At 37.1% G+C, this 12500-nt stretch overlaps 1 protein-coding gene across 1 annotated transcript in view; it reads left to right on the plus strand.

Annotated features, from left to right (window-relative positions):
• Positions 1-2397: 2397 nt before the first annotated feature.
• Positions 2398-12500, plus strand: part of LOC140363689 (arf-GAP with dual PH domain-containing protein 1-like) — a 34687-nt gene continuing 24584 nt past the window's right edge. Inside the window, exons 1-6 of the mRNA XM_072450298.1 lie at positions 2398-2497; positions 7464-7594; positions 7971-8062; positions 8150-8232; positions 9154-9266; positions 10398-10544. Of these exons, the coding sequence (XP_072306399.1) occupies positions 2410-2497; positions 7464-7594; positions 7971-8062; positions 8150-8232; positions 9154-9266; positions 10398-10544 (654 nt within the window). The 5' untranslated portion in view covers positions 2398-2409. The remainder of the gene's footprint in view (positions 2498-7463; positions 7595-7970; positions 8063-8149; positions 8233-9153; positions 9267-10397; positions 10545-12500) is intronic.

The raw sequence follows: 12500 nt of genomic DNA on the forward strand, positions 1-12500 counted from the left end.
TGTCATTGAGTGACATTATGAGCTGTTCTTAGCTCGAGGGCTTAGACGTAACCAGATACTTTCATAAACATTTCCTGGTGCGTCAAAGTGGAAAAAGATAATGACAAATTAGTAATACAAAATAATTTTCATAACATTATGCACCATGAAGGGATTTGATTATGTCCTGTGATCTACAGAACAGTCATGGTTATGAGCACTATTCAATATGAGCAGCACGTGAGTGATAATAGTCTGAGGTGGAAGAAGTAAAACAAGAAATTTAAGTGGAATTATTGAAGGACCTATTTAAAATGTACTTTTATATTTAAAAATATATATATATATTTAATACAGATGCCCAGATCTGTTTGAGGAGAGGAACAAAACAATCTCAAGATTTGTGTGGCAAGGCAAAAAACCTTGAATCAGATTCAAAACTCGACAATTATCAAAAGAAAAATGACTTTATTTCAGCTCCAATCAGAGCGTTGCTGCTGTGACCCAGAATATGCAGCTCAATGGTCTCATATTGAGAGTAATGTTGTGCCGGGGATTCCTGTGCACGCCTTACTGGCAGATGACAATCATGATATCATATCTAAAATGATATATTATGTCTGCTTTTCAGTAGTGGTGCCTCTACATAAACAAATAGTGTTAAATAAATGAAGTACTTAAATTTGATCATGTAGCATCTACTCAATTTAAATATGTCCCCACTATTTAATTATGTTCATTCTAAAAGTATTTTTCTCAGTGTAGTAACGATGATGCAGCCCATGGCTACAATCCAGCGTGTTCATGAACAAACAAACAAACAAACACATCATTCATAATTTACAGTATATTCAAATGACTTAATGTTCTTAAAGGGGACTTATTATTTCAAATGAACTTTAAAGAGCTTTTAACCTTGTTAAAACAGTGTCTCATCATCTTTTTCATTTATTTGTTGAATTGATTCCTGGATGTTTGAGGTAATTCTGTTTTGTCCTGCAACTGAAGCTGGAGTGCTCATAAAAGTCCTGTTTTCACCTACCCCCTGTCCCCGCCCACACACCTGTACTTAGTTGAGATAAATAAATGCATTTAAGACTTGAGTGACACATGTGCAGTTCTAAAATGTTGCGTAGCCACTTTTCCTTCGTCACAGTTCTGCACAACAGGAAGTGTGTTTTACTGACCTTTATTTAACCAGAAAAGTTCAAATGTAGCCAGCTTAAAGTTTTCAGTTATGGTATAGTTATGTTATAGTTATGTTATAGTTATAGTTATGTTATAGTTATGTTATAGTCATGTTATAGTTATAGTTATAATTATGTTATAGTTATGTTATAGTTATGTTATAGTTATGGTTATAGTTATAGTTATAGTTATGTTATAGTTATAGTTATGGTTATGGTTATGGTTATGTTATAGTTATGTTATAGTTATAGTTATAGTTATAGTTATGTTATAGTTATTGTTATAGTTATAGTTATGTTATAGTTATAGTTATGTTATAGTTATAGTTATGGTTATGGTTATGTTATAGTTATGTTATAGTTATGGTTATAGTTATAGTTATGTTATAGTTATGTTATAGTTATAGTTATAGTTATGTTATAGTTATGGTTATAGTTATGTTATAGTTATAGTTATGTTATAGTTATAGTTATAGTTATGGTTATGGTTATGGTTATGGTTATGTTATAGTTATGGTTATAGTTATGTTATAGTTATGGTTATAGTTATAGTTATAGTTATGTTATAGTTATGTTATAGTTATAGTTATGTTATAGTTATAGTTATGTTATAGTTATGTTATAGTTATGTTATAGTTATGGTTATAGTTATAGTTATAGTTATGTTATAGTTATAGTTATGGTTATAGTTATGTTATAGTTATGGTTATAGTTATAGTTATGTTATAGTTATGTTATAGTTGTTATAGTTATGGTTCTAGTTCTAGTTCTAGTTATGTTATAGTTATGTTATAGTTATAGTTATGTTATAGTTATAGTTATGTTATAGTTATGTTATAGTTATGTTATAGTTATAGTTATGTTATAGTTATAGTTATGTTATAGTTATGTTATAGTTATGGTTATGGTTATGGTTATGTTATAGTTATGTTATAGTTATAGTTATGTTATAGTTATGTTATAGTTATGTTATAGTTATGTTATAGTTATGTTATAGTTATGTTATAGTTATAGTTAGGACATGTTATATAGGGGGAAAGCGCATAATGTCTCCTTTAATGTGAAGGAGGAAGAGAAAGGTGCGCGCGCATGTTTGGACATGTCCTCTTCCCGTACGCGGAGGGATACGCCTTTCTCCTCTGTCTGCACCTGGAGCCTGTAAGTCACTTTACGCTGGACACTTCCTCACTCCAGGACACTCCAGGACACTCCAGGACACTCCAGGACACTCCAGGACAGGACGATGTCTGCGAACACCAGATCTACGCGCGTTCTGAAGGAAATCCTGCAGAAGCCGGGGAATGACGTGTGCGCGGACTGCGGCGCGCCAGGTGAGACGGAACCGCGAGGATCTGTGCGTCAAAGTGCACGTTTCAGGCCCGGCAGCGCGGATTGACCCGGACCAGACGCTCAAACGTGTACATCACGCTTAATCTGGGCAATTCCTCTCAAATCGAAGGCTTAAAGTCATAATATGCGTAGCTTTTGCTGTTACTGCGTTATTAGCGGAGGTGCAGGTGTGGGCGGGGCTTGTGGGAAACGCCACAGGTAATAAGATTTAAGGGAATAAATCAAAGCGTTTATTGTTCTGTTGTTCTGCAGCTGCCGTGAAGCTTGAACCCCGGGGCCACAGAAAAACTAATGTGGAGGAAAATTACCTAGTTTTTTGTTTCCAGGAAGTAGGAAAGTCTTGACTTTAGGCTGTAACTGGGAAAGAAGGAAACGGCTCAGTGTTTAGTGGTTGGAATGGACATTTTCTCACATTGATTGATGTTGATTTTCGATTTAATTTAATTTTGTGTATTCAAAATAACTTTCAATATTACATTTCCTGAAAATAAACAAGACAGATATAAAATCCTCAGTCATTTAACACAAAAATATGCCAAATTTGTCCCTCTGAAGTCTCTCAAATGAACCGCCAGAGGACTAAACGTGGACTAAATCATGCTACAGTTGGACCACAAAAGTAACTAAGACCAAACGATTATGCAAATCTAATTGTTGAATATACTTTTTGCATTATGGTGATAACAATATTCAGATGATATTTTCTCAGTGCTAAAATGTGTCTGTAACGTCTTGTTTGAGGTTTAAGGGTCGACGAGACACTTGTGTTGATTTTATTTTCTCTCAGCTCTTTTTACAGTCATTATTATAGTTTTAATTATAGACTATAAACTTTACTATAGATATTCTTGATATTCTGCTTTTCATTTCTCCAAAACAACAACTGTGATTCGCATCATTAAAGAAAAGGCTGGTTTCTTTTTGAACATGTAACTACAATTAAAGGATTATATTTCCTGCTCCTTATTTACATCATTAAAGAGCCCAAACCTTACCAGACCACCAACATTTTTTATAGTATATCCCTTATGAATCTTTAACCAAATCACTTAAACTATTACAATAAAGTTCCAGTATTTTGTTTTTGACCACACTACAACGTTCGTTCAAAGGATTCCATAACATAACTCCATGTAGTGCTGGGTGATAATGAAAAATGTTCTTTTTTAGCTTCAAAATAACATTATTCAGACACTATTATGTCAATGCAACAGAAATGTGCATATTTTCCAAGCAACATTCACGATGTTATCTAAATGTCAGTGTACAAATCCAGAAACGCACCTGCAGTCGTCATAAAACGGCCTGAATATAGCGTATATAGTTATTAATTAGTATTGCACGGGTTCAGGAAAGACTCCGTTTGACTTTTCGTATAATTAAGTCAAGTCCTAAACTGTCTGGAGTCAAAAGCTCTTCATGTCAAATCTGTATCCAAAGTTTTCTGAAAATTCCTGAGCACAACCACAACTACAACTCTGCAGCTTCATTCTCCCAAGTCAAAGGCAAAAATGTGACATGTTCCGGCTTGTTCTCTGCTCGCACTGTCCCACTGCGTTTTACAGAATGGAGCTGTATTTAGCTGAAACGGCAGCTCTTAAGACACGATCAGATGCAAGTGTTGTCCTCCTGCTGCAGGGACTCACCTTCTGACCAAGTTTGGATTTAGTCCTGGTTTAGTTCTGGAAAATAACAGCTTTGTGGAGGTTTAGAGGTCTTAGTTCCTAGTACATTTGTCCATGTTCTAGTCGAGTACATTTGTCCATGTTTTAGTCGAGTACATTTGTCCATGTTCTAGTCGAGTACATTTGTCCATGTTTTAGTCGAGTACATTTGTCCATGTTTTAGTCGAGTACATTTGTCCATGTTCTAGTCGAGTACATTTGTCCATGTTTTAGTTTAGTACATTTGTCCACGTTTTGTCTGACAAAAATCGCAATTAGCCGAATAAAACCCTTTTGCATTTACTTAATAAACTCTCAACAGCTCAAATATTATTGTACTGCAAAAATACTTTTACCATATTTTCCGGACTATAAGCCGCATTAAGCGAAACAAAACGTGTACCACACAAAATCGATTTGAGGTCAGTGAGCACAACCAGAATGGATCCATTCATTTGGCGCACTGTCGTTTTGTAGAAAATTAAAGGTTTTTTAAGTGCGTCTTGTAGTGTGGAAAATACGGTACGACATTATTGTAATGTGGTCAATTCTGAGCCCCAAAACTGTTGTTCCATCTTTTATTTATTGAACAATAATTGGATGTTATAATCATCCTGACAGAACTACTTGCATTTACTATTGTGTATATTATTTTAGAAGCAAAATCCAGTCCACAAAAACATCTTTAGAAGGATGAAAATATGAACTACTGAAGAATTAGAACTAAGAAGAATCTGGTGTATTTGAGTGGAAACTACAGAGCAAACAGCTTTAAGACGGAGCTCATGGGACATTTAGTTCTCAAAGAGGACTTCATACATATTTTCTGTCACTGCACTCTTCACTCTGAAGAGCAATAGTCAAAGTATTTCCTGTATATCAGCTCTGACTTGATCTTCTTATAAGCTTTTTACCGCACAAACCTCAGGACTAAAGCTGAAGGTTTAATTTAGGGCTGCAACGTTTACCATAATTACGTCTAATCTTGTGACTGGGAATTAATCAAGATTATTAGGTTAACTGATAATTGTTTTATTCAGGTCACAACAGAATCGTAAGAACCAAAAAAATAATAATTGTGACAGTTTTAGAAGCAAAATGCAGTATTTTTTGTTCAATAAAACTTGCCTCAATGTAAATAACAGTTTTTATCAGGCTGTTTTTGTCACATTTATTTAATCTTTCAGAATGTTTTTTTTTTTTGTAAAGCCGCTCACAAACTGAATGAAAGAAAAAGAAAGCTTTCACTGTTGCTTAGTCATAATCGTGAATAATCCTGAAATTGTGATGTTTTTTTCTCACAATAATCATAACGCTAAAATCTGATACTGTGTCGTCCCTTCTTGTGACTAGTCGATATAAAAAACATAATTATAGTTGTATTTTTCATGATTTTAATCATTATCTGGACTAAAACATACAAAAGACCTTTTTTATGACAAAGACAGCAGAATTATTAAATCAAAATGTCAAAAAAGACTAAACAGTTTGTTATTATCACCAATAATACACTTTAATCGTACATATTGTCTATCTAGAACAGGGGTGGGCAAACTACGGCCCGCGGGCCACATCCGGCCCGCAAGGCCTTTCAATCCGGCCCCCCAAGATTGTCCAAGTAATATTTAAATATTTGTTCCTTTTTTGCCCTCAGGCATCTGTCTGCACTTGTATCCTTAATAAATATGACGTGAAATGAATTAAATGATAGATTCAATAACCTATATTTGATTTTTTTTTTTTCACACCAATGATGGTGGGCCAACCGCTACTTGCCTGGATTCGAATATGGCCCTCGGAGGAAAGTAATTGCCCACCCCTGATCTAGAAGCCTTCAGTCGCCATATTTCAACCTTTATTTGGTCAAAATGTATTTAAAAAGTCTTAATGCACAATGGCAATAATCGTTTGACACTTAATTGATGCTAAAAAACTAAGTTGAATTGGAAATAACATAAATTGGGTTTTTCCGTTCACAATTTTGGCCTTGATTTGATTTCATACTTTTACATTGTGTCATTGTTGCACTGTTTATGGCAAATACAGTTTCACATTGGATGAAACTCACCAGCGTTCAAGCCCTTTCCAAATGTAAATGGACAAACACAATCTCAGTTTCTCGATGTAAAGTTGTGTTTCTGCAGCTGTGTGGCTCAGACCAAAGGCTGGCACTTATTTCATGATGACTTATCCTTAAACAAGATAATATTATGGGTGGTTCCCGGTTGTGTTTATTTGGAACAATTGAAGAGTGTATTTTTCCTCACCAAAAGTAGATTGATAAAAGTCCCTTATTAGTCACAAACTACTGCCTGTGACGTCAGTGTAATTAGAATAAAACATCATTGTTCATTGTCCTAAAGGGAAATGTAGCTTTCTTTTAACAAACGTCTTCTATGTAAAATGTGACTCAAAGTTTTCAAAAGTATAAAAGAAAATCTGAAAATATCACAATAATCGATAATATTGGAACTACTTAATGCAACTGACACTGAAACCTTAAAGCAGGAGAATTCCCCCAAAAACCTTTTCTAAAAATTTGTCTAAATGTATTTTTGCATGTATAAAACCTGTAACATGCAGTAGATACAAACGTACTGTCTGCACAGGAAGAGGACTGTGTTCTTAATCATCATGAGCTGGAGTAAATACAGAGCACAATGCGTAGTGTCTATAATGAGTTATAAAAGTCACTTATTTGACTCTTTACAGCTCAAATCTTTACATTCATATTATTTATTGATACATTTTAATTGAATACAATAAATAACTGTGAGGTGTGAGGTGTAGAATGTGATCTTTGGATGTGAAGAGAACAGCACTGACTTTGAGGTCATTTTTATCTTACAATCCCATCGTGTCAACACAGAGACAGGAAAAAAGGCTCCTGTGGAACAAAACACAGAGACTTTATACATTTAATCATTTCATGCCTTTTAATGACTTTAAAGAACTGGTCATGGACGACCCTCAGTGCAGATGCACTTGTTTTATATAATTGTATCTCAGATTGTATGTATAAATGTGTTTTTATGTATTGGTTCATTTGAATGATTATTTTAGTTGTGTTTCAGTGTCCTGTTTGTTTGTGGTTTATGTTGTGTTGGGTTTAACAGGGGCTCATGCAAAAAGAGAACTTTTCTCATTGGGTTTTCCCTGTATAAATAAATAAAATGAATGAATGAAGACTGTCTATAAAATGTGTATTTTGTTACATTTCTTAACCTACTTCAAATTATACAAATTGAGTCACTTCAGTCTGACAATGTGAGTTCTGTTTCAGAGCCGAGCTGGGGCTCCTGTTCTCTGGGCGTCTTCATCTGCCTGGACTGTTCTGGAGTCCACAGAAACCTGCCCGACATGAGCAAAGTCAAGTCCCTCAGTCTGTCGCACTGGGACGACCACGAGATACAGGTACAACTGGGACTGGACCAGGACTGAACCAGGACTGGACCAGGACTGGACTGAACCAGGACTGAACCAGGACTGGACCAGGACTGAACCAGGACTGAACCAGGACTAAACCAGGACTGAACCAGGACTGAACCAGGACTGAACCAGGACTGAACCAGGACTGAACCAGGACTGGACCAGGACTGAACCAGGACTGAACCAGGACTGGACTGAACCAGGACTGAACCAGGACTGGACCAGGACTGGACTGAACCAGGACTGAACCAGGACTGGACCAGGACTGGACCAGGACTGGACCAGAGCTAAACCAGTTTGAAACCAGAGCTAAACCGGAGCTAAATCAGGTCTTTAGTGCTGAAGTGTGTTTGTGTTCCAGTTCATGGCGGAGCACGGAAACGAGAAGATGAAGAGTAAATACGAAGCTGCTGTTCCTGTGTATTATTACAAACCCACTCACAAAGACTGTCAGTGAGTCACGTCACATCTACTGTTCATCATGACATAATCGGAGCTGTCTTGTTCAAATCTCTGGACCTTCTTGTTGTTTGTGCCGAGGGTTCTGAGGGAGCAGTGGATCAGGGCCAAGTACGAGAGGAAGGAGTTTTCAGAGCCGGGGAAACCTTTCACGTACGAGGAAGGTACGAGCCAGAGTTCTGTCTGATTCTACGCTTTAGAGCTCAATATCAGTGGATGAGATCAGGTCAATCTCACTTAAAGGTCCTTAACATCTTCATCTTTCAATAAAAGCTTAATTAACGTTTTAAACCCATTGCTGATGATTAATATTATATTAAATGTGCATCTCTTTAATGAAGTGTTGTTTTACTATGATTATTTTTGACATATTTTTGTGAGGCTGATTTGTTTCTTGCTCGCATGTTCTCCGAAGATCCAACTGCGTTAAAGCTTTTAAACGACACTATTTTTGATTCAGCCGTAGAAAATATCAGTCCGGTGTAGGAGTGTGGACTTTAAAAACACAGAGGAGCTTCCGAGTCTGGTGCTTTTAAGAAACTACGACCTGCGAATCCAGCTCTAATAATCACAATGTCCCGCAGTATTCATCAGACTTTACCGTGCACTCAATCACGGATTCGTCATGTGACTCTAGCGTCGTCCAAGTGGAAAAACGGTCTGCAAAACTCAATTTCTGTAATAAACGCTGGTAAAATCCATCTGGCACTTTATTTATGCACTTATAATCACCACACAAGTCATGGATCTCGCATTAAACAACCGACGGATTGGATTATTCAACTTTTTGCCTGTGATGGCCATCTACAGCTAAGATAAACGGCTAACGCTAGCGACTTTGCGGCGCGTTTTTGTTCATATTCTCGAGTCAACATTTCATTTAAACAGGTCTTCTGCTTTCATTCAGTCTTTTGTGTCCAGTTAAAAAGTCAGGACTTTCACAGTGCATTTTGGTCAAAACTGACCAGTGTTTTGTGGGACATTTTGAGTTGTTTTTTAGCCGCTGGACATTGGGACGCAGCCTCTGTTCACACACAGTCCCCAGTGGTGTGCAGAGGTCCTGATGCTTCTGGTGTTTCCTTCAGGAGTGAGAGAGGGAATGCTGATGAAGCGCGGGCGAGACAACGGACAGTTCCTCAGCCGGAGGTTCGTGCTGTCGGAGCGAGAGGGCACTCTGAAGTACTTCACCAAATACGACGTAAGCAGCACTTTTACCACAAACACTTTAATGTAGAGATGAACCAGTGAAGAGCAAGCACTTTGACAGAGTTGACTGAAAACCGAAAATATGAATACTTACAGTCTCAGTAACTGCATTCTGCTCGTGTTTAGAGTACTGTTACTTTGCAAGAGGAAGCGTCATGGTGTTTGCACACAATTTAAGCTTCAGACGTCATAGAATTAGTGAGAAAAATAGAAAACACAGCTCTTATTGTGAGGTCATTTGTGATAAAGGTTCTCTTATCTTAAATACCGTATTTTCTGGACTATAAGTCGCACCTTTTTTCATAGTTTTTGCCGGGATGTGACTTATACTTACATTTATACTTATATACTTACACTCCGGAGCGACTTATATGTGATATTGTTTGTTATTTTCACACTTGCAACAGCATTTCTTGGCTGGTGCGTCTTATAGTCCGGAAAATACAATAAATGCATACAATTATGTGTTTTTCTTTCATTCCTTAAACGACTTTAAATTCTGCATAAGTAAAATGATAAACGTAAATTCTGAGTTCTGTGATTGTGAGCTAAAGATTGAGCTCATGTAAAACAGGGCGTGTCTGCACTTTGGACTGAACAGTTATTTGGCGTCTGTGCAGTGCAGCCGTGAGGAGATAAAACACGCCCAGTGGAATGTAAGGCCTGTAACAATAACCACATTCAAACTATTAGTGTTCAAACTTAGTGCTGCGATACGTAAGAAGTAACTGCAGTATTTCAAGTTACCTGTGACTTGCTGTGGGACTATACAGTGCTGTACTTCAGTCCTACTTTGGATTCTAAAGAGCCGTTGTGTGTCACTTCAGAATCAAGGTCAAGGTGCCTTTTTATTTACACTCCACCACACTGCGTTTGTTTTACAATATCCAAAGTTTGAGCCTCTACTCCGGACATGCCATGCTTTCTGTGGACTGTGGTCTGACGTTTTCCCCTTTGCACGTGGCCACATGGGTCCTCATACCCCCATGTCCCACCCACAGAACTGGTTCAACACTGGGCTAACTGAAAACTGATGTGTGACGTCACAATTCCGCTGTGTATTGAGAAGGTCCCAGTTGAGAGGTAAATGTAGCAGTGGAAACATGTCTTTTCTGTGTCTCAGGCCAAAGAGCCCAAAGCAGTGATCAAAGTGGACACGGTCAACGCCACGTTTCAGCCGGAGAAGATGGGGACCCCCAACGGACTCCAGATCACATACCTCAAGGACTACAGCACCAGGAACATCTTTGTGTACTCCGACAATGGCAAGGTACAAATCTACTCTTTATTTCAGATTTAAGATTGTGTTGAGAATTCACTGCTGGAAGAGGACACCCACATGTGTCTCTGAAGGACATTTGATGTAGAATAGACTTTTCTAAGCTTCTAACCCTGTCACAACGTGTTCTCTCAGAATGATCTTATTCAAAGTTGCATTTAGATGGAGTCATCCAGGTTTGAGTACCGTATTTTCCAGACTATAAGTCGCTCAGGATTGTAAGTCACACCAGCCAAAAAATGCATAACAGAGAAGAAAAAAATACATATATAAGTCGCACTGGTGTATAAGTCGCATTTTTGGGGGGAAATGTATTTGATAAAATCCAAGACCAAGAACAGAAATTTGATCTTGAAACGCAATTTAAAATAATAACAATTAGAGAACATGGTGAATAGGTGTACGTATGCTAATGATATCACATATAAGTCGTTGGCCAAAACTATGAAAAAATGACTTATTGTCTGGAAAATACGGTAATCCTTTATTGTTCTGCATTGGAGGCTTGAGTGCTCAAAAATGTCTGTTCAATGGACATCTCTATAAACCTCAATAATATCAATAATACACTTTATTTGTAAGTATTCTCTCTCTAGAAGCCTTCAGTCATCAAATGTCAACCTTTATTTAATTGTAAATGTATTCAAAATATCAAAATGTTAAATAGAATGAATCATTTTGAAAAAAAAAAAGCTACTAAAATAATAGTTAGTTGCAGCGCTGATCGTTGGCAATTTGAGTTTAGCTTTAGTCGGTTGAAAAGTACAACTATATATTTTGAGGAGTGAATGATTACTCCAGAAAGACTGATGCATTATGGTCATTTTGACAGACAGAGTTGAGGCTGTTTTGCAGTGGGCCGGTCTCAGGACATTCTCTCCATGAGTTTTCATATTTCAGAACAATCCAAAGAACCGTGGCATTTTAAACTCTTCATTTGTCAAACGATCAAACATCTGACAGAAGAATTAACAATACTTTGTGCCGAGAGGCGGATAACGACTCCAAACAATCGGACCTGGAAAACTGCAATGAAGACAACAAAACAGCATGAAATAAGTCATTTTGAGAGTGAAATGACTAAATCAGCAGTTACACCAGCACATGATTTGCACATACAAGAAAAATGTCCAAATGATTGTGCTGGAGAGAGTGAACATGATGCAAAACAGAAAATATCGCATTAAACGTTTGTGTGAATTAACGTCAGATTTAATTGTTTTTGAAAAGAATCAAGTATGAAAATGGACTGAAAAGCAGAGGTTAAATAGTCCCAGAGGTCGGCCCTGTGTACTCGAGTGTTCTTTGGTTACTTTTTCTCATTGAAAAGAAGAGAAAAAGAGACCAAATGAAGAGAGATGTAAACTTAATTATCAAAATGTCTTCTGTTTTCTGAACAATGAAAAATCTTCGAGATATCTTTGTGTTGATCAAATATGGTTCAGATTAGGGCTGGCCCATATCCATATTTTTGTAGTATCACAATAACTACATATTCAGACAATATTATGTCTTTAAACATATTAGATTGGGTTTAATTATCAGACAAATGTGAAAAGTGTAAAGTGGATCAGAAAAGTGCAGAAACATCCCCATGTTTAACACCCCTGATCTAATGTAATGAGGGAACTACACAGACCATGATCCTTTGGCCTATGACCGTAATGAGAGCACTAAAGGTTCAGGGCTATAATGGAGGACAAAGAAGCATTTCTCATTTAAGTAAAAGTATTGAAGGACTTCCGGTATAATCCCTCGTCCAGCAGTAGAAAAAGGTTCAGTTGTAGTTGTGTTTTTAACAACTCTCATCCACGAGTCACCTGAGGAGCATGAGAATGGCCGGGGCATCTCCACCTTCTTTAAACAGAAATGTAGGTTTAAGGTACAACCAACCGGTCGTATATAATAGTGTGATGAAACCTTGGAGCGGTAGACGCCCAGGGAATT

Source organism: Eucyclogobius newberryi, unplaced genomic scaffold, assembly GCF_026437365.1.
Source record: "Eucyclogobius newberryi isolate DKJ021-1_F unplaced genomic scaffold, fEucNew1.0.hap1 SCAF_176, whole genome shotgun sequence".
Classification (NCBI taxonomy): domain Eukaryota; kingdom Metazoa; phylum Chordata; class Actinopteri; order Gobiiformes; family Gobiidae; genus Eucyclogobius; species Eucyclogobius newberryi.